The sequence below is a fragment of the Filicampus tigris genome, chromosome 11, assembly GCF_054856515.1.
Source record: "Filicampus tigris isolate MCC_2025a chromosome 11, RoL_Ftig_1.0, whole genome shotgun sequence".
In the NCBI taxonomy this organism is placed as follows: Eukaryota; Metazoa; Chordata; class Actinopteri; order Syngnathiformes; family Syngnathidae; genus Filicampus; species Filicampus tigris.
Window position 1 is genome coordinate 19930279 of NC_141227.1, and position 26982 is coordinate 19957260.

Here is a 26982-nt window from a genome sequence, read left to right on the forward strand (position 1 = left end):
AAAAGCAGCTGGTTCACTTTGAGAGATTAACTGGAAGAATCCAGTAACAGCAAATATATATTCGGAGATATTATTCAGGACTAGCAATAGCACGTCGCATTTTAAATGCACGAAATAACCCAAAAGATGTGGTGGCCCACAGTATGAGAGATGTTTCTATTTGACATTCAGGGGACAAATCTTTTTCAGCACATTCGTTCCAAGGCCGAGGACATCGGCACGTGAGTAAAATGAAAGGCCAAGCAAAGAAAAAAAAAAAAAAAAAGTCTTTCTGCTCGAGAAAATCGAGATGACTCACGGTCCGGTGACTATCGTTTTAAGGTGAGCTTTGTCTGTCTATGCTTCAGTCCTACAAAAAAACAAATTTAAAGGCATTCAGGGTGGGAATACCAAAAGCGAGGACAGTATGAACCCCAAGGATGCTGGAATTGAATGGCCAAGACTGAGCTGTACGCTGCTTTGTAAAACACATTCAAAAAAAAAGAGCTATAGCCAACACTAGGGTGTCCATAAAAAGGAGGATGCTAGTAGCGAGGGCAGTGGTGGGTTTTATGATGTGTTTTTGTGTAGGGGACATCAAGCATGGTAGATGAATACAACCTGTGACAACTTACTTACTGTACAGCATTAAATAACAAAATTTAAAGTGGAAGTCAAACATATTTTTTTTACAGAATATGTTCTATGCAGGCACACTAGTCGAAACATGGCATACTGATTATGTGGAATATAAGTTAAGCAGCAAAATGCACCCACTTTTAGCCATCTCAGGGGACGGCCATTTTGTCTTCTGTCGACTGAAAATGACATCACAACTGCTCGGGTAACAACAAATCACGGCTCACCTGTTTTCTGAAGCTGAGGCATGATTGGTCGTTATCTAAGCCCTCAGCTACAGTCTTCAGTCGTGAGAAGTGACAAAATGGCCGCCCCCTGAGCTAGCTAAAAACGGGTGGATTTCTCATATTCCACAGGAAAAAACATATAGTTGAATTCCCCTTTAAGGAGGCATGTTACATTTTTGACACACTTGACAATCTGAGTTATCCATCCATCCATTTTCTTTGTGGAATGTGGTGGTTATGGCCGCAGGTGAGCTCAAGACTACCCAGCCGACTTTGGGCAGGAGGCGGGTTACACACTGGATTGCTTGCCAGTCAGTCACAGGGCACATATAAACTATCCATCCATCCATTATCCAATCCGCCAGTGCAGTGCAATTAATCAAATTCAACTCAACATTGCAATGTAGTAGAATGCAATTTTCAAATCGAAAAGGCTCCAATTGGAAAATGAAAGTTTTTTTAATTTTTTTTTTTAAAACAAGCTACTTATTGCTCAGTTGGTAGGCCTCATGAGTTGCTTTGCCTGTCTCGTCTTCACGTGTTTCCCTTGACGCGTTCCAACCACTATTCCGCCGTGCGGCCGTTATCAAACCTCATTTATTTTTTTATGACTATTAGCAAACTCTTTTATAATTTCATTTCTTTGTGACTCACAAGTGTTAGTATTGCTACAAGATCAAACAACAGGATTAAAGGCAGTGTTTTATGTGCACAATAAAAGCCCACTTGGCTTTGGACGCTGGCTAATTCCTGTGAAGTCACGTACGTTGCTAAGACTCCGCCCCCCCCCCCCCCCCCCCTACACACCCCCCGCCTCAAAAGAGGTAAACTGCAACCGAGCTGAACGAGAACGAGCCATTAGCCAGCCGCTGGCGCTAAAGTGCGGTGCGGGAATAAACATATTTTCTCTCGCAAAAAAAAAAGGTATGATGTCATATTCCCAAAATGACCTTAAAAGGGAACAGTCTTGAGAGAAAGCAGCAAACTTTGTACTTGAATCCAGATCATCCGTCATCAACATCATCCGTGTGTGGGGCTAAATTAGCCGCAGGCAATGGTATCTTCCATTTGTAGCACTGAGGTTGTTTGTTAAGGGAATTACAGTTTTATGGCTATTTATGGTGTTCATAACGCACCTTTGGACTGTCTGAATTTGTTTTTATGTGAATGCTGAAGAGCATCTGTGTCATCAATTTATCGCGTGTGGCACATTCTGTGAGCTGTTAGCTTGAATGGAAAAAAACGAACTGAAAGCGAACTGTTTTTTTTTTTTTTTTTTTTTTTTTTTAAATCTTGCACTTCACAAACCCTTTTTTGTGTTTTTGTATTCGGCACCAGAACTAAATAACTTCTTTCATATGACTGAGTGCTCACATTCCAGCCCATCAGCTAACCTGTCCCAGAGCACACCAAGCATTCCACCCCTCCTCTTTTTAAAAAAAAACAAAAAAAAAAAAAAAAAAAAAACACCTCGCGTCATTAAGCCCTGTTCTTAACACTTTCATGGACGCCGCGCGGAGTCTCCCGTAAGATAATAGCGTACAATCTGTCGCGTGTTCGCCTCATTAACTGGCAAAGATGACGGCGATGGAAACTTTGCTCGCTGCTGATGTATCATTTTGACACGAGGATGCGGGTGAACGATCTGTCGCCGATGCTAATGCGCTGGAACATGAGCCGTAATGGCTGCCGTCTTATGAGGCGATAATGTCGATTATCAGATGAGCCACAGGTAAAATGTCTTCATGACATTAAAATCGCAAATGTCTGAGAATATTAGAGGGAAATGTAGTGAGATAATGTTTTATCGTCCATAGACACGGCGGCGCCACGATGCTGGTTTGCAATGCATTCTGGGTTTAAGATGTTGGAGGATTTGTGTTGCAAGTTTGTCCATTAGAAGGCAAAAAAAAATACATACGCTATATATACCCTTTTTCCATTTGCAGGCATGATCAAATATTACACATGATACAGTATTTTAATCTAAAAAGTGAATATTGCTGCTGTCGAATGAAAAGCGTGTGTCGGTTAAGTTTTCATTCATTTCAACATTGAATATCATTTCAGTTTTTTGTTGATAAATATTTGTTATTGAACAGCAACAATTGAATTTACATAACACTTTATTTCATGCATTACTTTTGAAATCGTATTTTATTCATTAGATCGTTGTAGAACAGCCCAGAGGAGTTCAAAGCAAACATGGTGCATCAGCAGTTAGCTGTTATGCTGCGCGCAAATGGTCAAAAGGTGCCAACAGAACTGGAGTTTTTCAATCCAGGTTAAAAACTGATCATTTCATTCATAACATGTATTTTGTATTCCAATTAGACATTCATACATTTGATTTGTTTTCTATAAAATATTCATTCTTATAAAACATTTAAATAACAGATCGGTTTTGTTATTGTAAAGCAACCATTTAAAAAATATACACTGTGGAATAAAATCACAATTTGATCATATTTTCTGTATACAATTTATTTTTATGTACGCAATTGAATGTATTTTTAAAAAAAAATCCAAATCTATCATTTTATCATTTTTTTCTGTATATAAGTTATTGGTATTTCATCATAGTTTTACTTCTTGGACAGCAACAATATTTATTCCTCAATATATTGAATACACCATTTTCATGAAAGTCATATTTTATTTACACTATTTTATGTCACGATTACATTTAAGGGTTAGAAAAACGTTTTAAATCACATTTTTGAAACGTCACCCTGATTTTGTATAAGTCTTTGATTAAACAAGCTGCTATTAATTATCATTAGTTATCAAGCGCAGCAAGGGAGCCTGCGAGGTCAAAAGTGTCCCGTCTATCAGTGATGTCATGACGCGCACTTCCTCCCCACTTTGTTTTCCGCGCCAGCGCAGCTGGTCTCATTTTGAACACATGCTTCCTCTTACGCGCACGTAGCGTAGCCATGCATGCCGGCCCCGTGTTGACTGATGAACCTAATCGAGCGCAGTGACTGCAGACTAACGTCAAGTTTGCGTACTGCGTTCGACGCTCTTCGTGTGAGTGAGTTGGAAAGCCAGAGTGAGAATATTTCTTATTTCTGATGCGAGCAAAAGAAATGTTCCATGTGAAACATGTATGCTAGGTCCGTTGAAAATTGAATTGTAGCTGTGAATGGTAGCTTCACATTCAAATTCATGTCAAATGGCAGTCAGCGTACACCTGATCCCGTTTAAAGCGGCTTTGATTAACCCTTAATAAAGTTCAGATGTTCTAGTAGGCTTTTCCTGACCTGTATTGAATGTATTTAATAGCCAGTACTTGCCAGAAATTCCTGCAGATCATTCAACGTTTCTGCTGGCCTCCCAAGCACGTTTTTTTTCTCATCTTTTCAGATTTCGAGGGACGTCCGTTTACTGCCTTGGAAATTAATATTATTATTTATTTTTTTTTAGTCTTCTCCTCACTGATATATTTGAACAATCGCATCTCTTTGATGCTGCGGAAACTGTGCAGCTCATGGTTTGTGCTGTAAGATGTAACGATAAAAAAAAAGAAATGTCAGCAAAGCACTTTAAATGGTTGCGTATGTGCTGACTGCAGCATGACATGATTAGTTTGGACGTGTTGATTGCGAACACAGCCACGTCCTAGGATACAAGCGGGTGTGCACACTTTCGCAAAGATTAAAATGGACCCTCACATATGTTTCGGCATCTGTGGAATTCTTTTCAATCGTCAAATAATTGTTTTACCTTTCAATATATGTATTTTTTAAATATTGTAATATATTTGAATTTTCACGGAAAACGCTTAATGGCGGACTACCCGCATTTTTTTTTCTTTATGTTAAATTTTTTTTCAATACATTTATAATGAGGGCAATTATGCGTGGATTTTATCTATTTTTCTCAATTGAGTTATACAGGTTATAAATCATATTCACACTGGAAAAATTTGGAGTTATTAATTTGGTCTCCGTTACCGGTCCACCATCTAAAAATACACGTTGGGTTCATCGAAGACTAATTTGTCCAAAGGTGAGAGCAAGCTGCTGCTGAGCAAGGCTGCCAGTGTAGGAAGATTTCTTATTTCTCGTGGGGGCGCCACAAATGTGCCATGTGCAAATATAAAAGGGGCAACAAAAAAAATAAAAAAATAAAAAACAGACGGCAGTGTGAATCACATACAAAGCAACTGTACGTTGAGAGTTATTACTTATTTGGGTTTATTGAAAGTCTTACATCAACGTTTTGTGAGAGTATAATGTGGGTGTGGGGGGGGGGGGTATGGGCTATAGGATGCTTCCCTGGCATCGCTCAAGACTGATGGCACACTAATGGCCGCATGCTGTCACACACCCACTTGCGAATTGCACGGTGCACATGTGCATTTTATTATCTTGAGAAATCTTTTGTCTGCAGAAAAGGTAATATAATCCCTTATGCGCCGCGCTCGGCAGGATGCGTTCCTGTCTCGTGCCGATAAATGACGCCGGGTCTGATATTATGCGCCATCAACATCTGAAGCAGCGCACTCCGCCGCCTCCAAAACACCACGGCGGCCCGGGTAATGGATTTTCTTCTCACCGGCGCTCACATCGCACTGAGTAAATCTCAAGATGTACGCCGGTGGCTTTTGAAGGACTTTCAAACGAGACTGCGCTCCCATTTGCAGGTTCTCACTAGCTGTGATGTGAAAATCACACCGCGCTGCTAATGTTCGTGCTATTAAACAGGGCTAGCATGGCCACAGTCAATGTGGAACACAGCGGACCGGAAAAGGGCGAACGAAATCCGTTAAAGGAACAGACCGGTTAGGATTCATTTTCCAGAATTGGATTCGTCACTGCGTATAAGGTATAAAAGTGCAAACTTCAACGGCATTCGATTTCTTGAAAAAAAAAAAAAAGATTTAAGCCGATTATGTATCAAAACAATGAGATACACCGTACGCACGTCGGACATTTTGGACCGCTTCACGTAATACCTGTGACGTCACACGAGCTGTACACTAAACTGTTCATTTCGGACTTGTTTACCCGTCTTTTAGCGGTGTTTACCGCAACGGATGATCACCGAAATTTATGCTTAACTCATTCACTGCCATTGACGAATTTACTAGTCTTTTCACAGTCCAGCCATTCACTTCCATGAACTCATTTATATTTTTTCCCATTTTTTTTTTCTAACGTTAGCGTAAAAGAGGGTCTGAAAATGTCTGGCAGTGAATGAGTTAAGTGCAGGTATGTGATAATCCTTTGTTGAAAATATTAGAACTAAACTTGCAATATTTTGGATGATAGTCACGCCGTAAGGTTGCCCGTCCATATTTGCCCCGTATGGTGGCGACGTTCCCTCACTTATCGAACAAAAAACATGACTGATTGTCACCAAAATTGATGTGGACATGTATAAAATCATGATAACCATAGTCTGAAAATATTACAACGGAACTCGCAATATTTTGGAAGATAGTCAAGTCGGAAGCGTTGCCTCATTAATATACATATGCACATTTTTATTGTTGGTTTATTGTCAGATTTTCACTGTGGGACTTGCTCATGTATTCTTTCATTTATTTTTTTTACAACCTGAGGACTGATATCAAATGTCTGGATCATTATAAATTCATGACACAACAAGGATTCAAGAGTTTTTTTTTTTATCTGTCCAATAAAGGTCCACTTTGCTTTACAGTCTGTTCTCATCGAGATTAAATGCATCTCATTTTGTGGCGTACTCTTCAATGATTTTTTTTTTCTCTTCAGCCATATTGTGCTTAGCAGCTAGGACACAGACGCGAGTTCTACTTTTCCACCGTCACACTTCATACCAAGGTTATTATAGTTAAACAAAACGAACAAAATAAAATAATATTGAAAGAACATTTTCGTTCGTGAATAGGGATGTAACGATTCACTCAAGCCATGATTCGATTTTCAATTCCCGATTTTTGATTCGATTCAATTTTTTTTTAATTTTTTTTTTAAATGCTACCATGCTTGTCTCTGTGTACTAGTGTGGTTCTGCAGCCATCCACAAACGCAATACGCAACGATGTTTGGCGCAAAAGCATAATTCGATCTACACATTCAAAATGTGCTATGCATCTGGAATGAAAAAAACATTTCAAATCATTTTCTACATGAATGTAATCAACTCGATTTTCAATTAATCGTTACATCCCTATTCATGAAATAAAATAAGAATGAAAATGCTTTCAAAAAAGAATCAAAACGAACCGAAACTACAGCTTGCGTTTACATCCCGGTATTTCTAAAAAAAAAAAAACTAAAACTAACACTAAAACTAACATTTTCAGAAAATTAAAACTAACAAAAACTACCGGTAACAAACTTGCTTTAAAAGCTTACTAAACCTAACAGAATTTAGAAAACAAAAGTCAAATGAAATAAAAACTAACGATAATGAAAAATCCAAAAGTATTATAACCCTGCTTCACACTACTATGAATCACTCAAAATGAGTCGATATGTGCCCTGCGATTGACTGGTCACCACGCTTCTCGCCCAAACTCAGCTAGAAATGGCTTCAGCTCACCCGTGACCTAATGAGGACAAACGCTACAGAAAATAGGTGGACTGAACGCCATTTGCTGTACTATGCTTCCAAATTTTTCCCCAAAATGACATGATTTCCTTAACGTCAAAGGAACTGCACACACCTGGCAAACCCACTTCCGCCGAGCGCCGCCCCCCCCCCCCCACTATTCTTCCTCGCGACCTGCAGTGACCGCGGCATCAGCTGTGAGTCATGCGTCACCAGCCCGAGTTCTCGTGCTGGCTGCCATTCCCATCCGCTCCGCTTGCCGCCGGGCCAGATGTGTCCTGTGATATCGCTTCGTCGGTGCAGCCCACTCGGAACCGGTGGTCCCTGACCTCGGCCCGTCTTAAATGACACCCATGGACGCGGGTTTCGAGAAATTCTTTTTAATCCGAGTCTTGATGCTTTCCAGGGCTAATCGCGAGGTCGGTGATTCTTTTTTCGTTGCCGGACTACAAAGCAAAGCGGCCCACCGAGCTGATGCACGTTCTCAAGTATGAATATTTTTGCAGGTTATTTTTGCATTTATTCTGCATTTGAGTCTGACTACCTCTGATCTGGGTGATAATGACTAGAGGTGTCAAAATTAATCGAGAATTAATCGACCATCAAATTCATCAACTATTTTGATAATCTCTCAACTAGTAATCCTTCGCATTAATCAGTACCCAAAAAGTAGCTTTCATTTTCAAAAAAGCTGGTGAGTGCGACACGTGGTTTTGTTTAATCATGAAAAAATATAAAATAAACAACAATAATCGGTTCATAAACAATAACCAGAAAATAATGATTTTGCAATGTATTTAGTTCAAAGTTGTATCTACTTCTTCAATTAATAGATGAAAAAAAAAATCGCTTCTAAAAAATATTCAATAGTGACAGCCCTAATGTCTTGGTAAAAATGTATTTTCGCTGTCCCGAACCAGGCTATTATACTAAACAAAAACTAACAAAATAACAAACGAAAATTGAAAAAATTAATCGTTACCAAAATCAAATAAAAACTAAAAATGCTTTTCTTTTTTTTTTTTTTTTAAAAACTACCTGAAACTATATCCTACCTTCTATAATTAACTTTAACTATAATTATAGCAATAATGACATTTTTTTGGGTCATTTAGCAGTAAAAATTAGCTTTTGGGGTTTATTTTAAATGTATTCATTTCGTTATTGCTATACATCCGTTCAGAAGAAGGAAGGTCAAACAGTCGTTTGAGAATTATAGTTTACTTTATTACACGCTACTTAGTGACCTTTTTTAATCTTCCACTCGACAAATACTCCATATATTAAAAAAAAAAAAAAACTAAAGCTAATACTGAAACTAAAAGACTAAACTAAAACAAAATATTTTTGAAAAAATAAAAAATAACAAATGTGCTCGAAAAAAAGTATGAATTAAAACTATCTGAAAATAAATAAATACAAACTATATAATGAAACATCCCAAACTATTATAACCCTGAACTCGAACTCATGTTTAAAAGCGAAAACCATTTACAAGGTAAATCCGGCTTCTCTGCTTCAAACGTTTACCCTCAAACACAGTGGGCCATTATCAGCCCTCTCCATCCGACTCCGTCCTTACTGCAACCCAATTTTCCGCTTTTAAGTCAATGCTCGATGCGTTCATTGCAACTCGGAGCGGCCCGGTGCAGAGAAACCCCACTTCCCATTGACAACATTTCCTTTCATTCTTCTGCGGCAGGAAAGAAAAGAGGAAAGGGCCCTGTTTGAAACGCATTGGCAACATGGCAGCGGCATCATTATGCTGCTGACAGAAATCCCCATAGCAACATCCTCTGTGTGTTTTCAAAGGGAAAGAAGATGCACGCCGAATGAAAACACTCGGCTGACAATGCCAACATCTCCCGGTGTGTGCGCTATCTCCGGTCTGCAGCAGCTTCATTCATTTAAAAAAAAAAAAAAAAAGTTAAAAGATGAAGATAAACTGTGTGTAAATTGGTCTCTCTTTTTGTTTTTGTTGAAAATAAATCTGCTCATTCCTGTCTGAGATGTTGCACTCGCATTATTCTTTGTGTTGGTGGTTTGACTCAACAACTGCGGCTTCCCGTCTTCCTCCACGTTGAGTTGTTATTGTCTTTTCCGGCCTGCTTGTCTATCTATAGCCGGGTTTTTTCCTTATCTCTCGCTGCTGCTTCCCCGATTTCGCCAAGCGCTCGCCAGGCAACCTCACAAAGCCACCGTGCCGGGAACGTGGCGGACCTTGATGGCTTCCGTTTGGATGCCAGCGCACGGGCGTCGTTCCAAGGCTCCGGTGACTTTGCCAAGACATTTTGGTTTGCCCGTCATACGCTCGGGTTGAGCGAGAGGGAAAGTCTGACAGTTGAGAACGCAACGTGAAGCGAATTGCAAACGAGAGCGCTGTTAGAGTTGGCCTCTTTGGCACACATCATTTGATAGGCGACTTGAGCTAGGTCGTTGTGACCTCTCTCGTGCTTGGCTTTCCTTATCTATGGGACTCCTAGCACACATACTAGTTGAATCCAATTAAGACCCTGGAGTCACCCATTATCACAGGGGCTAAGCTAAGTGAACCTCCTACAAGGGCGCGGCTAAGATTGTATAAAAAAGTGAGGAAAAGTGACCATTTTGGATCAATTACACCTTCTTCTGCATCTGGCAGAAAAAGGCTCCGCGTCCACGCGTCAAACTTTTTGGCGCCCTTTAAACTGTTCAACTGATAAAATGCCGTCTTCTAGTAGTTAACTCGTTCACTGCCAGGCATTTTCAGACCCTCTTTCACCCTAATGTTTGAAAAAAATGTGAAAAAAATATAAATGAAATTCCTGGGATTGAATGGATGGGTTGTGAAAAGACGAATGAATACGTCAATGGCAGTGAATGAGTTAATGATTGTATAAGCGAGCATTAAAGATAAAACAGACAAAATTTCCCTGGTAACTTTCCAATCGAACCCGGGCCGTTGTAGTGAGCTCGCCGAATCGTAACCACTTGACCACCTCAGGATCTTTCCTGGTCCAAGGCTAAAGCAGACAAAGTTCAGAAACTGACCTTGTAAACGGCATTTGCAACGTCCGCTACACGGATCCGCTACAAAACTTGACTAGTGGTTTGAGTGCATTGTATGAAGCGCTGTCTCCTCCCCCCCCGTCCCCAAACAAACCCACCCTGGACTTCAATTACACAAGTAGAAGTCACGTGCCTCACCCAGGACTGCCCTCATAAAACAGGCAACGTTTTCATCTGCCTTATGGATAGTCCGCAGGTGTTGCCACTTTAGAGCGCCTCATTGTATGCCGTGAGTGTGCGCGCGGAATGCAGAAAAAGGTGAAAGTGGGGTGGATCCAACTTGAAAGTCAACGTGTGGGCTGGAGCTTCATGCTGCCGTGGCCACTTTAGAGCGCCTCATTGTCAAGGCATGGAAAAGCCCCATTGGACATATTCCAGCCACCTGCGGCTTGAAGTATTTTGAACAGTATTTAAGGTATACGAGTATATAAGTACTCAAAAGTAAGACGCAGACGAAATAGCATCCATTTTTGCAGGTCGTAACACAGGTGTTTGATTGATGGTCGACGGGTGATCGGCCGTGTCCACAACCTTGGAAACTGAGAGAACGGCCCGTTTCTTTTTAAGTCTCGTTTTATGTAGCTGACAATTATTTTCATCATTCCAATTTGTGTGTCAAATGTAGACAACATTTCTTTGCGCTTCAAATAAGGGTGTGGAAAGAGTGCTGTCATTCTTGATCCTTTCAGTCATTTTGATGACACAAACATGTTATGACACCTGGGACTGGTGTTCTTTTAAATGGTAAAATAATTGAACCAGGACCAGATGTGCGATGCAACTAATATTGGCTCGTCAGAAGACGCAAATTACAAGTGTGAACACTAAAATTATAAAATGACACCAACCACTCCCTTGGAATAAGAACCCCTGGCACAAAACAAGGCGCGAGTCAGCAATGGAATCATGCATTCGAGACCGTAACTCTCCCCTGACATGAAAACTAGCCTTTGCGTACTCTTCGTTTTCGCGACAGCCCCTCCCCCCTCCCCGGTGTTTATGTGTACATCACCATATTTATGAACTCCGCATGATCCCCGCCCCTCGCTTCGCAGTCCACTGTTATTCTCGGCAGTCCGGAGGGGAGCGATGAGAACAGAGAGAGGCGAAGCGAGGGGAAAGAGAGAGAGAGAGAGAGAGAGAGAGAGAGAGAGAGAGAGACGGAACAAGCTTGTCCTCGAGAGTTTCTCCTCCGACGCCTTCACCATCGCCTTTCATCTCTTTTTTGGCCCCTCGGAGAAAGTGAACTTTGAAAAGGGCAAAACCGCGAGGGGATATACGATTTTCTCCTCCCCCCCCTCGAATGCACTCTATCATACTCCAGACTTATATGACTTCTCCTCCATCCTTGCACGGAGAGAGTAGTTCATTCATCTGTTTGCCATTAAAAATGTATGCGTCTTCCATGATACGATATGACCGCTCGCTATAAATCGCATGAAAACTCACTCGTTTTTCTCCAGCAGCAGGACTAGCCGTTGGCCTTCGGCGCGCAACAGCAGCCGGAGTGACGCCGGATAACCCTGGAAGGAGAAGAAAAAAAAAAAAAAAAAAACAACGGGGGGATGAACGGCGGTGAAGGTGGCAACCTGATCTCATCCATCCTGCCTTCACCTCGCATTGACACGCAAAGCAAAGCAGGATGTGAAGAGGCACAATGGAGGACGGCGCAAAGAGGAAAGACACTTCCGCATCGTTCACTTGCCAGGAGCTCGGACAAAAGTATTGGGACATGGAAAGGGCGTGGGAGAATGTCTCGAGTTGGTGCTCAATTTGAAGGCTGATACGCTAGCTCCTGCAGTCAAATTTGGTCAATTTCCTACTTTTTTTTTACGATCAAGACTATTAGTCTGCCCCCATGTGGTTTGTTATTGATTCATTTATTTTTTGGGAAATGATTCACCAATCGACAGTGTTTAAAATACCTTGACAGCAAATCTCTTCACTTAAAGCGGAAGTCAACCCAAACATATTTTTTTCAAGAATATGTTCCCAGCAGGCCCACTAGTTGAAATACGGCATTCTGATTAATTTTGCGTTTGTGGAATGTACATTCAAGCAGCAAAATGCACTCGTTTTTAGCCATCTCTGGGGGCGGCCATTTTGTCTTCTGTCGACTGAAAATGACATCACAACTGCTCACAACGACCAATCACGGCTGACCTCTTTGCTGAATCTAACCCATAGCCCAGAAATTTTTAAGGTTTTCTTGAAAATTAATAACTAATACCTTTTGTGTGGAAAAAAAAAATCAAGCCAAAAAGGAAATTTTGCATGCAAAATTTTTCCCTCTAATGAGACAGCATAGTTAGCGCATTGTTTTTTGTATCGCATCACTCATGGTTCTTAGAATTTTCATATACTGTATTTGCAAAATGATGTGACTTTACTGATGCAGTGTTTCGGCAGCTCAAGAAATACGCCATTTTTTTTTTTTTTTTTTAATTTCATGAAAAGTAGTTTCGTAGACGTGAGGATTCGTTGTTCAACTAGCCGAGACTGACTCAACAGCGCCGAAGCAGGTTGCCGGCGAGTCGCGCGCTCCGCCTGAGATAAGACAATCATTAGCGGCCTAATGGAAAAAAAAAAAAAAAAGGGTCACCTTCTCCTCTCTCGAAATGCGTCAGCAGTGGGTCAACCTATCTGATGTCATTAAAAACCAAACGGCTAATCAACCGCGTCTGACTTGAAGTTGCATCTCCTATTGGCACCTCGCTCTGCTTTTCCAGAGTGGCTGATAAGTAGGAGCAATTAACAATCCCGCCTTGCCTCCGCTGACCGACTTTTTGTGAGGAACGCTGAGTAGGATCAGGAAGTTCCCCGCAAGAGGAAAAATGTTTAAGGAGTTGTCAACACCTACGCACACACTCTTCCGCCGGAGGATCTTTATTTAAGCGCTGTTTGATAGACACATTTTATTTTCCAGAGCTCTGCGAGGGGCTGCTTGGCGGCGCATATGGAAAGCATTTGTCAATCGCGGTCACGACTCGGCAAAGACATGACACAATGTATGTTGGAACACTGACACTGCCTGCGGGGAAAGAACTCATATCCAACTCGAACGATCCTCGAAAGGCGAGTTAAGACCTTCTCAAGGGCCGAACGATCACGATATGGATCATCACATATACAGAACTGTATATCGTCGCTGTCCTGTGAAAAACACGCATGTCCAATTTTGGAAAAAAATAAAAATAAAAAAATTCACGTTAAAGCAGCACTGGGCAAGAATTCGACCTTAAAGGGACGGTGGGGGCGGGATGGCCATGTTTTCACTAACAAGTTCATTTTATCGATTTTTTGATCAGGATTTCACGACACTACGCGCTGGCGCGCATGGGAAATGTGGTTGACGTTTGACAAAACACTACCGCTTACGTCCACATGGCGCCGCCATAATCAACAAAAACTGACATATGACATAGTGTTGCTTTAATGCAGAAACACCATTCACGTAAAAATAAGAACATTTAAAAAAATGGATAAGTGTTTTTCACAGGATAGCGACAACATATTATATATACTATATATAATTATTCGTATTTGACCACAATGTGACACGGGATTCTAATTGAGGTAAACCATTTTAAACTAAAAAGAAAACCTTTCATTTTTATGCTAATTAAATGTCTCAATGTTGGGAAAATAATCTTTTTTAAAGGATCACTTTGAAGTATTTCTGCTTAAAGCCTCCTTGGCAGGGTAAACCGAGAAGAATTTGAAAATAAACAAAAGGACAAAAACAATCGGTTGGGATAAGCGCTTACGTCTTGAAATGATGTCTGTCATCAAAATTGAGCGGTGACTCACCACTGCTTTTCTGTCAAAGGCTCTAAATGAATGCACATGTATCCAGAAAACAAGCAGCCTGACATTAAACTAGCATTCGAACACGTGTTGGATTGTTGGTTTTTGTGGCGCGGCAGCATGACTCAAACAAATGCTGCGGTTTGAGGGCTCGTTGGGAAAAAAAAAATCTGCGGACACTCTGTTCTGCTGTATTCTTGGCAACAAATTAGAAACGAAAATTGTTTTCATCTTTCACATACGCTATTGGATAAATACTGTTTTTGTATAGAATTGATGGTTTGTACAATTGTAACGTGGTATGAGTGGGATTAAGAAGTGGATTGAGTCATGTAAATCCCCAGATATCAAATTCCTGGACCCCCAATCCCTGACATCACCAGGGTCCCTAAACAAGCTCACGAAAACACATCAATAAAATTATGTTCCATTTAAAGCACTTATTGTCAATTATTATTTTAGTTTTAATTCACACGCTTAAAAAAAACAACAAGCCATCAATAAGACATTGTGATCGTTTTGAGTGCTCTCCCCTCACTTCTTGTGCAATGGACTCCATTTTAGTGCGATGTGCAGACTCAATTTAGAAAAAAAAAAAAAGAAAAGAAGAAAACTAACTTGTTGGCGCGTCACGAGGATACTGAAGCGGACTTAACCCAGTGGAGCGGAGAACAGTAAAGGCCAAAACGATTTTTAACATTTTTTTTTTTTTTCAATAAAAACTACCAAAGCTTTCAACCTTTTACACAGTGATACCGAACGTATGAACTGACAACAGCAGGAACCAAACGCTCTTCTTGCCTCAGCTTGGCGAAGGCCTACCGATTTCTATTCTCGTGAATGTTGCATCGAAATGGCCTCGCGAGTACTTACGCCCGGCTCCAGTTGACTGAGGGGTCCGCTGCGCCGGCCCGTAAGAAGCAGCGGTACGGTGGTCTCATAGCGTTCCGCTTGACTTGGCTGTTCGGCCTTGGCTGAAGCACTTCCTGTTCGGCAGGGTGACAACACACGACCTCGACGTGAGCGATGACTTGAAAGCACAGAGGGGGTTTGAAATATGACAAGATAAAAATCCCATGTACCACCACTCAGCGGATAATCGATTACCCGGACATGCTACACATGCAAAATAATCGGGCCAAATTTGAGCATTTTCCCTCACTTGCGATCAAAGTCAGCAAATGTCTCGGGAAGATTATCTTGAGTAATTATCCTTTGGTGCGGGCTGATGAATATGATGAGGTGATTAGACAGTTATATGACTTTCACAGTCATAACGAAGGAAACTTTGATGATATGGCCCGCAACTTAAATGAGTGTGACACCGTTCAAAGTGTATTGAGGTCATACAATGAGCATATTAAAGTCATAAAATAGGGAAAATATGCTTGGGAAGTCACACAAAAAGTCTGACTCATGCATTTGAGACCTGATAACTGGAAGTAATTAAATTCACGAACAGGGCCGGGTAGAGTAGCCCACAATTGTAATCGAGTAAGATGACTGTTAGTTGCGAATGACATGACTCAAGAAAAAAGTCAAAAGTAGTCCTCCCAAAAATGTACTTGAGTAAGAATAAGTAAGCAGTGAAAAAACTGCTGAGGAACTGGTAATAAATTTGAATTAATTGTTCATGAATAAATTCAGACAATGCCCAACCAAACGAAAACAATTAAATCAACTAAAACAATAATAAATTAAATGAATAAACAAAATAAAAAAAATAAGGCAAATTTAGTCACCAGTAAATCGTCTTAAATCAACTTCAATTTGCCCACATTTGTAAAAAAAAGCACAAGTAGAGTTCTTTTAGGCTGAAATGTGGACATTTTTAGGCAGGTGAAAATGCGCTCGGAAGTGTGTAAGGTAAAAACAGATCAAATATGAGGAATGATTCACGTAAAAAAAAATAAAAAAATTTAAATAACACAATTGTGGGTCTAAAATGGACCAATGCACTACTTGGGTCAATTTGACCCAACTTTCTGCATCATTTTGTACAAAGCAACTCCAAAAAAATGGGCTGATGCAAGAAAGTGGGTCAAATTGACCCAAAAAGTGGATCGGCCCATTTTTGACCAAATTTTTATTTTATCTTTAACCCAATTCTCCTAAAAGTGTACCACTGTCTAAAAAAAAAAAAAATAGATGAAATCCATCCATTTTGTGATTTCTCATAACATTGTGTTGGGACTTTGAGGCTCCACTGCCGAAATTAAAGGCACCTCTCTGTGTAAATGTCATCAGACGGATCAGGTGAACCTCATGAAGTAGTTTACGGGTGTATATTGGAATCCAAGGCCCCATCGCAAAGAGTTTAGTGAAAAAAAAAAAAAAAGTTCTTTCCGGAGATGGGACACAGCAATTGTATCCCAACCACATCAATAATACATGCGCATCGTTTACTGTATGAAAAACCTCCGCCTTTAGGAACCAGCACACAGGATGGAAAAATCCCCCTTCCGCATGATCAGAGAGAGAGCTTTAAACGTGTTTCCTCCTATTACTATCAATGAGGTCACATGAGCAAACTGTAAATATAGCGAGCGTGTGATGAAACCTATTAAGACAAATCGGCGTCTTCAAGCCAAATGCGGAAATCGTATTCCCTACGCTGTCTTCCAGCTCTCCTCCCACAGACGGGAGGAGATGAGTAGTGGGTGAGGAAGAAGGAGAAAAGAGAGGCGGGGACGTTCGAGGTTCCGCAACAACAAAACGACAACTCGCCCCATGGCCTGTTTTGCCGGTCCCTCGGGACCGAAGCGTAAAGCGTCTGTGGGAATGTGCGGCCAACACGGGTGCACCCGGAGTTCAGTGGTACACTCTTGCCTCAGCACATACAGTGTTTACCATCCCACTCCTCCCCAGTGGTCATGTATTCATTTAGAGCCGGGATACGTCCGTAAATAAAGTCCTCTGTAAACCTCTTTGAAGACAAGTCATAACTGCATTTCCGTCAACTTCAAACACTGGAAATGAGTGCGCATGAATCCATAAAAGCGGATTTGATGCGCCGGATTGTTGGTTTGGAAATGCTTCAGCGCGGGTCAAATAAATGCTGCGGGTTGAAGGCCAATTGAAGAAAAAAAAAAAAAAAAGAAGAATAATAAAAAGGAAAGTCATGCAAGCTTGTTAGTGAAAGACTTTCACGTCACATATCAAAACGGGACTTGCCCATGCCCCTCAAGTCGTGCAATTTGTATACGTGTACATTCATCCGTTTTCTATTGTGCTTGTTTTAATTAAGGTCAAGGACGAGCGGGAGCTTTTCCCAGCAGGGCACACCCTGGATTGATCACCAGCCATTCAGACTTGCCACAACAATTTTGGAGTCAAATTCATGCCGACGAACGATTTGGAGCGCAAACTCCGTACAGGAAGGCCGCAGCCAAAATTTGAATCGCATGACTCAGAACTGTGAGGCAGACGTCCTAACCACCATGCTGCCCCAGACGATTCCTAATTGTCCCACGGCAAAAAAAAACAGAAAACTAAGTGCAGTGTGAAAAGGCTGTCATTGTTAATGTTTTGTTTTCACAAATATATAAGCAGTAGTTCACTTTTTTTGTAAGAATGATTAAAAAAAAATGAGAAGCATTACGAGTTTGAAGTTAAGCTTTGTTGTTGAAATACTAACACAGCGTTGAATCTATTTTTACACTAAATCGTCACGTATGAACGTAAAGCTTCGTCTGTACAGGTCATAAAGGTTCGACGACGCACAAGGTTGAAATACTTCTAAATTCTTGATTTCAAAATGCCTTGCATTTGGTTGCGGACTATTTTGAAAATGTCCTAAAATGGCAAAGCATACCATTAAGTGGTTGTGGCTTTCAATGTTGCGGGAACAAAACAAACACTCGGACCGTTGAAGGCTTGCTTAGTAAAGAAGGGCACTATTAGTCATCGGGAACACAAAGAATGGTCAATTAAAAAAAAATGTTGGACCAGGGCTAATAGGCAGTTAAGGATTTTATTAAAAGGCTTCCCAGAGTCGCTGGTACACAAAAGACTACAACACAACAATGGAGCGTTCCAATTATATCCAATTACTGATTTCTGAGAAAAAAAAAACAAATCTAGTTAAGAGAATGACAAAAGAGCTCAAACGGAACGATTCACAACGTCAGCTTTCGACAAATGACACTGTACGGAATCCAACCAAATTCTGATCAAATCAAATCAAGTTGTGTTTGCGGGAATGACCTTTATTGAATACGAGACTTTGTACCTCCACCAAAGCAAAACATTTCCTTTCGCTTACTTTTCATCCGTCAACTCCCTCCGTTTTTTATTTCCCAGGTGACAACACATCAATAGAATTAGTAGAGAAGTTGAGAAGGTGCTAATCCCCCCGCCCCGCATCACGCCTTCCCTGAACCGTAGCAAACAGGAATAACCTATAAGACGGAACGGCTCATCGTAATAGGAGGTTTTATCCAGTGTCACCCCGAGGGAGCGAGCGGTCGAGGAGTCAATTCCAGTCTTGTCTCACACAGATTTCAGCCTGATGGGAATTTAGCGGGGGGATTTAGGGATTAGCGGGAATTTATTACACATGTTGGGTCACCTCCCAGCCAGTGCTGAGGGGTTGACAAACTCCCAATGTCATGTTTTTTTTTTTTTGTTTGCTTTTACTTGTTCTTAAAAAAACAAGAAAGTGCATTTCAAGATTTCCCTGCATATTCCTTAAAAAGCACAAACATAAATACATATTTTCATGTCACTTTAGCGACACACGCAGGTCTATCGAGCACTTTTTCTTTGTGTACTCACACAACCTAATTAATTAACTGATGGAATGCAGAAAAGAATAATGAAAAGGTGAGCTGATGCTGGATAATCACCAAAAGAACAAAACATTCCAGTCCGCAAAATATACGGGGGGCAGATTCTATGAATAAATGAATGTGTTTGCTCTGCGTTGTAATTCAAATGTCAAAAGGCAGACGTGTATTTAGACTGTCTGAGCTTTGCCTGAAGCAAAAGCCAATCAGAAAATGTGAGGAAGACATTTTCAAAATTACCCGACTCGAGCTGCAATGTGAAAAGTCACAAGTTGCAGTCACTGCTGTTGCACTCCGGTCCCATAGGTGGCAGTAAAACACATCACCGACAATTAATAACGAGAGCAAATGCTGATTCTATTTTCCGAACACAGACTTTTTCCAATGCCAAATAGACCAGTGTGAGGAAACTGTTCCACTCCAATCCTGTTGGTGGTGCTAATGCGCATTACAAAGTTGCCGACAAATGCCACACCCAGCAAGTCACTGGCCACCTTACTGACAACACAAACCAAAACATTCTTCCACTGGCCAACGCTTTATTGACAATCGGTTACGAAATTGCGAAACTAAAAGGTGACTAAATCCTTTACTACTAACCTCGTTGAGCGCAATTCGAGCTTGGTTGGTTAATTAAGCAGTACGCAGGAGCTTGCCACTTTACCCACAAATATAATCTGTTCTCTTCTTGGAAATTAATTAGTTTTTGCATAGTCCTGCCAACACACAAACAAAAAACGCCTAAGTGGGCATTTTACTAAATTTTGCCGGTCCGTCATTCGTCATCCGTCAGTGGCCAGGGCACCCTGACGTACAGGGTACGTCAGTCCGTCATTTTTCATGATGAACTGAATTGTAATCAATCCGTCAGAAGTACGTTGGTCTGTCAGTCGGTCCACCAGGAAAAGCATCCGAAAAAACGGTCGTCCGCCAGTGACGGTCACGATAGCGACGATTACACTGACGGATGAAATGCCACTTCCGTCATTCGTCAGTCCGTCATTTTTAAAAGATATCGTCCGTCAATCGCCAGCAAAACGGGCATCGGTCGGCGACGCGGCTTCACCCTGACGGACCGCTCCGTCAGTCTGAAGGAATGCCGTGCCCTTCGGGTGGAGGTTATCACATACTTATTGGGGATTGGCAACAGCCTTTAGCACCTGTCTGAAGCTGATCGAGGAAGTGTAACAAAACAGCCATCGATCAAACACTCCAGGGGAGGAAAATATATTGTCTTGTCTTCCAGATGCGTTTAGTACTCATGACATGCGGAAAGCATCCTTCCAGATGGATCAGCATGTATCGTACGGCCAGGCTGACGTCTAGTAACGACAGCGTACCCTTCCCGAGGCCAAAGAGGAAGACGCTGAATCGCACCGATGGCTGCGATGACCGATGATGCCTCGCAGAAGACGACAACAAATCAATGCCAGCCTGTTCTGAAAATGTCAAGTGACAAGCAAGTCACACCGGCGGGCTTTGAAAGACAAACCACGGCGAGGTCATTTCCTAAATGGCTTTAGCAGACGTCGCTTGTTCGAACCCGGGTGGTGGCTATTCATCAGCAAGATGAGCGATTTGCATCCCGGGGGAGGACAAAAAAGAAAAAAAAAAAAAAAGCGCTGAGAGGTGAGCCGCGCGCTCCCACGGGGAGCAAGGGAGAAGGATGTCTCGCACTCGCTTTGTTTGGCCAACGCAGACGCGCTAATCTTTTTAATGAATGCCGTCTGACGATGCTGCCGGGACCAGACGAGATCCACAAATCTAATCCAGGTCATTTGGTCGTCGGGCTAATTATTTATCGAGCTTTCTCGACTCAAAAATGAGATCAGAATCCCACCCCCCCCCCCCCCGACAAACGCTCGACGTGCACGAGCAGAGACGTGCGCGAGCCATTCATCATAGTTGAAAAATACAGCACGCGAAATTATTCGCACTGGCCGTTTTTATCGCCGTTGCTGATAAAACTTGATTTAAACACTCACAAATGGGTTTTCCTCCCTTTTTAATGAGTTCAACAGTCAAGTAACAAATGTTGGATGACTCTTTTTAATTCCATAAACAGCACAATATTTTTTTTTCTGAAGGGGGAGGGGGGTACTTAACTTGATTTAATCACTACGGACAGTTTCATGGGCTATACATTACTGCGCAAAAGTCTTAGGTCACGATTGGATTTTGTTGTTTCAGCGCTGCCGTAATGACCGCACATAACTTGAATGTCAGCCGGGATAGCGCAGACCTCCGCCAAGGCCCGACCGTGAACAAAAATGAAAGCAAAGTCTTGTATTTGTGCTTGTTTTTGAGTTGGCAGGCTACTTCCTGGTTCACGGAAGTGGGCAGTACCATGATCATTCTGGATGGTTGGAGATCACCAAAATATAGACGTTTGTTTTTTCTCATTTTTCAATTCCAGTTTTTTTCTCATCTAGTTTGCTGTCAAAATCAACGACATTATGATTCTCTGATTCATCGAAAAGCTGATCAGCTCATCAGTAAGCTCTGCACGAGCATGATAACAATCCTGATCCATTTGAATCAGGTGTGTTGGAGGAGGGAGACATCGAAAATTTTGTGGATAGGGGACCTTGAGGACAGGAGCTGGTGACCCCCCATACTCTCCACGCTAACTGACATCTTCATAATCATATAATTCGGCAGCTTGGTAATGAAAGGCTGTCTCCGAAAGTCGACATCAATGTATTTTATAATAGTTTGGGATTTTTCATGAAAGTTCGTTTTTATTTCGTTTTGACTTTTGTACCTTTAAATTTAGTTAGTTCTAATTCGTTTATAGGGCAGTTGTGTTTGTTTGTTTTTATTTTTTTAAATGCTTCAATTTAGTTTGTTTTTATTAGTTTTAGTATTAGTTTTAGTATTTTTTTTATACAGTCGCTGTCCTGTGAAAAACAAGCATGTCCAATTTTGTAATTTTTAAAATGTTCACATAAGTGTGTTTTTCACAGGACAATGACAATTTGGAGTATTTACTATTATTACTAGTTTCATTTTGTTAGTTCTCATTATAACAACCTTGACAAGTAGCAATGAGCCATACTTAGCATTGACCCCGCACCCGAGCGGAAGGGGTCAGTCACTGTTTTTCTCTATCCTTAGGGTATTTTTGACAAAATCATATTACAGATGACGACAAAAAGGCATAAAGGCTGCCTTAACCTTGTGTAACGGTTTCTTGGGATTGCTTTTGCCTCACAGATCTGAGGTTGTGGGTTTGCATCTCGCCAAGTTAGTATGTGCTGCACGTGCAAAGCAGGCAAGCTTTGCTTTTTTTTTGCTATACTCAGACTTCTTCACACATTCCAAAAACATGCTCGGTTCATGGAAGATTATACGTAGGCATAAATGTGAGCGTGAATCCTTGTTTGTCTCGACCCTAATGAGGACAAGCGCGATACAAAACGGATGGATGCGCGTTTTCATAGCTAACTCAAGTTCTCAACTCTGTCCAGGTTAGCTGTCCCGATGCGATGCGCGCTCTGATGTTTTCTTGACGACATTTCAGGCGTTGTGCCATGTTTGGGCTACTGAACTACTAAACTGCGCTCGGCCTGGATTTGGGCACGAATCAGTCAGCTCGTGGCAGCAGCCCAACGTTGGCCCTCGCTGCAAATCTGACTCGCTCGTCTGGCAACTACTTGGACACGGTCCGCTAAGTTCCTGCCTCGGCTTGTAAACACGTTTTTTTAGGTTTGGCTATATTGTCAAATAAGGTCAAAAAGTGAGTGTTGTTACGTACCCACCCCCCCCCTCCCCCCACACACACAAATCTCACATTGGATCTCATTAGTACCTAATGTTGTGGTTTAGGTGGAAATTGGAAGAACGCCACGACAAACAATCCACCGGGGAGGCAGAGTCGATACCCCGCTGATATCAAAGAGATGCCTCGTGCTGCCCTACTTCACACTATTTTTACTAGTCGCGGCATCCGCGCTTGAATCAACTCCTCCTGTGAGTGAAAATTTTAACGGCTCCGCTGAGATGATGATGCGAGCGCTAAACATCTGGATATCATTCTTGAGAATGTTGGGATGTAAAATAAATGCATTTAAATCAACATCAATGATCGATATTGGGTCTAACACAACAAGGGCCACCCCAAAAAAAAAAGCATTCAAAATATCTCTTAATTGGAGGCATATTTCTACACCACAGCAAAACGCAACCACAACAATAAACAATGGTGCTTTGAGATACAAGTGACCCGACATGAAACTTGAGATGCAAACCCATGCTGGCAGTGAATTCATCTCACTTCACAATAGCAGTATTTTGGCAAATAGTGAACAAGTTTTCATGCCACTCCCAGTTGAAGTTTACTGACAAACTAAACATCAAACCGAGAGAATTCCACGTTCATCTAAAACTACCACATAGGCCACAGGCCGTCGGTCCGGAAGCTACAAGCTACACAATGGAAAATTGTGTTACGGTTAAACGGTATAACACTAAAAGCAACTGATATATTAAAACAAACAACACAGCAAAACGTTTAGATATTCAATATAACAGTACTCAGAGTGATATATTCTTTATCCTCCTCGAGGAACTAAGATGTACAGTATATCTGTCTGACACACTGCCCCCTGGTGGCCAAGGTGGGCAGAACAACGGACATTCAATTGATGTGAAGTATGACAAAAACAATTTTAATTCAATACAATTACGACAGTGTATGCTTTTATGCAGTAAAAGTAGAAATTGTATAGATTGCTATTTCCCTAACACATAATATTTTATGTTATTTTTTGGGAGGCTGAAACAGATTAATGGCATTTCCATTCATTTCAGTGGGGAAAGAGGATTTGAGTTTTAAACTTGTGCAACAGTATCTCGAGGCATCAAATCATATTGAAACAAAACTGAGCACTATAGTGTGTGTAAAAGCATTTTTTGGGATGTAGCTTATGCATTGCATTTCATTAGATCAGCCTTTCCTAAAAGATGTTATCCAGTTTCATTTAATTAGTTCAATGAATATTTACTCTCTACAAATAATGTATTTTTATTCATGTATTTAAGCGAGCGAGGTATCGTGGCAGTTGCAGCTGAAGGTCTGTGTCTCTTTTAATCCAATCCCAGAAGCAGCTTTGTGTTCAGGACCACATTTCACACAGACTAAGTAAGAAAATGGGGCGAGTTCATCATTATGTCAATATGGCATATTATACCTACTTTTTCTGTCCTTTTTATTTGGTGGTCTGCCATGAGATTTGACTCACTTTCACATGAAACAATATGCACATTAGATAATATCCCTTCCGCTCTAATCAACATTTTCAGCAGTATATCAATTATTGATGTGGAAAAAAACTCCATGAAACAAAGAATCAATAAATGGCAGCACAAATGGTGAATGAAGGGCTCTGACAGGTACGCTGCTTTCACTTACCCTCCAGAGTGTTGTAAATCGCAGTGTCAGCCTTAGTGATAACCGAGGTCAGGCACCAGATGACAGCCAAGACGAGAAAGCCAGAGTTCTTCCTCCGCCGCCAGATTCTCATGGTGCAAAACGGACGGAAACTCTCCACTTGCGACTTGTAGTCGACACAAAAAAAAAACGGGACTGGGGAAACGTTTCACGGCAAAAGTACAAAGCGGGGACGTAAAAACCTGTTGAACCAGCCAGACTCCCAAACGCGAAGCTGTCACCGAGAAGCGGAGGCAAAAGTTTGTCTGACTCCGCTGCGCGAATGACACTCTCGAGTCTGCTGGTGGGGAAACATGTGTTAGCTCCGGGTTTCCGTGTGGGAGTGTTGCTGGAGCGCTGAGGACATGACAGCTGGAAAGGCGGCGAATAGAGCAAACAGAGAATGAGGGCGAGGATGTCAGTGAGCAGAGGAGTGAAGCGGATGGCTGACTCGCCACCAGCCCTTCAAACAGCAAGCGGCAGACGACCGCGGTGCCATGTGCGCTGAGGAGCCCTCCGGGTCCTAGCGCCAGTAAAAAACACCGCAAACGACTTGTTTTTAACTGGAAAAAAGAAATACAAAAATACATTTTAATTAAATATGTAAAATTACAATAGAAAAATAGAACAGACATTAAACTATTGTATCAAGTTACATATAGAGTTCAAAAATATATTCACTAATCTAATTTTCTTAATGCCAAAACAAAAAACGAGATAGATCAGCAACAATATCATTCACTATATAGGGTTAACGTGTGAAATGAGTAGCGAATAGCTACAAAGGTAACTATATATGCATTGTATAAATAACAAAACAAATAGTCCTAAAATGTTACTTGTGTGTTTGACAAAAAGGGGGCCAGACTAAGCACATTTTGTAACAATCTGACAGCAATCACACACTGCAGCCAATCGCAATCTGTCAGCCGCAGTTGGGTACAACCCCCTATTTAAGGCTTTGTTGATGACTCATTGATTGTCAGAATGTTCAACATTCATCCACGGAAGACCCACCATCCACCTCTGACCACAAAATCAGCCATATCATGTTTGCCGGATCCTACGCCTTCTGCTTCCGACCACGAGTTCCGCTTTGGCACGCTTGTTTGCCTGTCCCTGTGGCTGTTGTGGATCCTGAATGAAGTGTGAGTTCCTCATCCAGCTCTAATCAACATAGTATGAGCATCCCTGACCTGCTACCTGTAGATTATGGAACATTAAGACAAATTCCCATTTGTCACGGTTGATATTGATGTCATTATTAGAATCATTTCCAACTACAGTGCCGTGAAAAAGTAAACAGACGTGTAATTCCACTGTACACAACTGTATACTGTAACTTTTGAAAATATTTTGCACTGCTGGATTGAGATTGATATATTGCTGTAAATCCATCCTTCATTTTTTTTTTTTTTTCCGTATGCGGCCATTTGAAAGAAAATGTTCGGCCTTGCCTTGTTTATAGGCTGTAATCTAGAAAGACACAGATGTGTACACGGGTTCCATATTAGCCCACAGAGTGCGTAAATCCTCGTAGCGTCACTTAGGCTGACTTGGAATGAGTTTTACACGACTGTACACTTGGCATGTGGTAAATAGAGTTGACTTTAATGGAGGTCGGGAGTGGGACGGAGGATGGCTGTGGGGGAGGCACCACTATGCTCCAGCATTGGAGAGGACAGATGTAGAGATGATAACATGCGGGCGATAACGAGCAAACACTTTGCAATCAGCCTCTCGGCGTGATTGTAATGGTCCACATGCGATGAGCCCCCCCGCCCCCACCCCTTATCCGGCACTTGGCGCCGTTCGAGTCAGCTGGGGAGCCAGTCAAGAGGCCTCAGTAGACAGCATCCACATGATGAGGTCGATGATGATGACGAGGAGGAGGAGGAGGAGGAGGATGCGCCATGCCGCAGCCTGGCAGGCCTTCGCCTCTACTACGGCGGCGTGTCAGTTTGTGCTCATTATCTGGAAGCCAGCGACGTGGCATCATTCCCCCGACGCGATGCCCCATCGCTGCCATAACATCTGCCATGTCAGAGCACGGCGTGTGGACGTTATGATCGAGCGCCCGGGATCGTAATCAATCGCAAGCCTGAGAGAACGCGGGGACCGGTAGCTCATTATGACACACTCCCAACTGGCCCTCTTTGAATGGGGATGACATAAATAAACCTGTGGTTCATGCAACTTCTATCACGGCGGCTTATATTAGATCTGTGTTTCTCAACACATACAGTAATATGTCAAATCCATTTTCCCCATTGAAATGAATTGAAATGTCATTAATCTGTTCCAGCCCAGCCAAAAAAACAACACTTTTTTTTTTTGCTTTTAACTCATTCACCGCCAAAGACATATTTATACGTCTTTTCACAGTCTAGACATTCAATTCCAGGAACTTATTTATCTTTTTTTTCAAACGTTAGAGTAAAAGAGGGTTTGTGTACTGTGACAAAACAAGTACGAAACATACCGTAAGATTGAGTTGACCACAAGTTGTCAAACTCGAGGC

At 41.7% G+C, this 26982-nt stretch overlaps 1 protein-coding gene across 1 annotated transcript in view; it reads right to left on the bottom strand.

Annotated features, from left to right (window-relative positions):
- Positions 1 to 25155, bottom strand: part of adam12b (ADAM metallopeptidase domain 12b) — a 63060-nt gene extending 37905 nt beyond the window's left edge. Inside the window, exons 1-3 of the mRNA XM_086044364.1 lie at positions 24444 to 25155; positions 15117 to 15229; positions 11886 to 11959 (exon numbers count right to left, since the gene is read on the bottom strand). Coding sequence (XP_085900490.1) covers positions 11886 to 11959; positions 15117 to 15229; positions 24444 to 24555 — 299 coding nt within the window. The 5' untranslated portion in view covers positions 24556 to 25155. The remainder of the gene's footprint in view (positions 1 to 11885; positions 11960 to 15116; positions 15230 to 24443) is intronic.
- Between the last annotated feature and the right edge of the window lie 1827 nt (positions 25156 to 26982).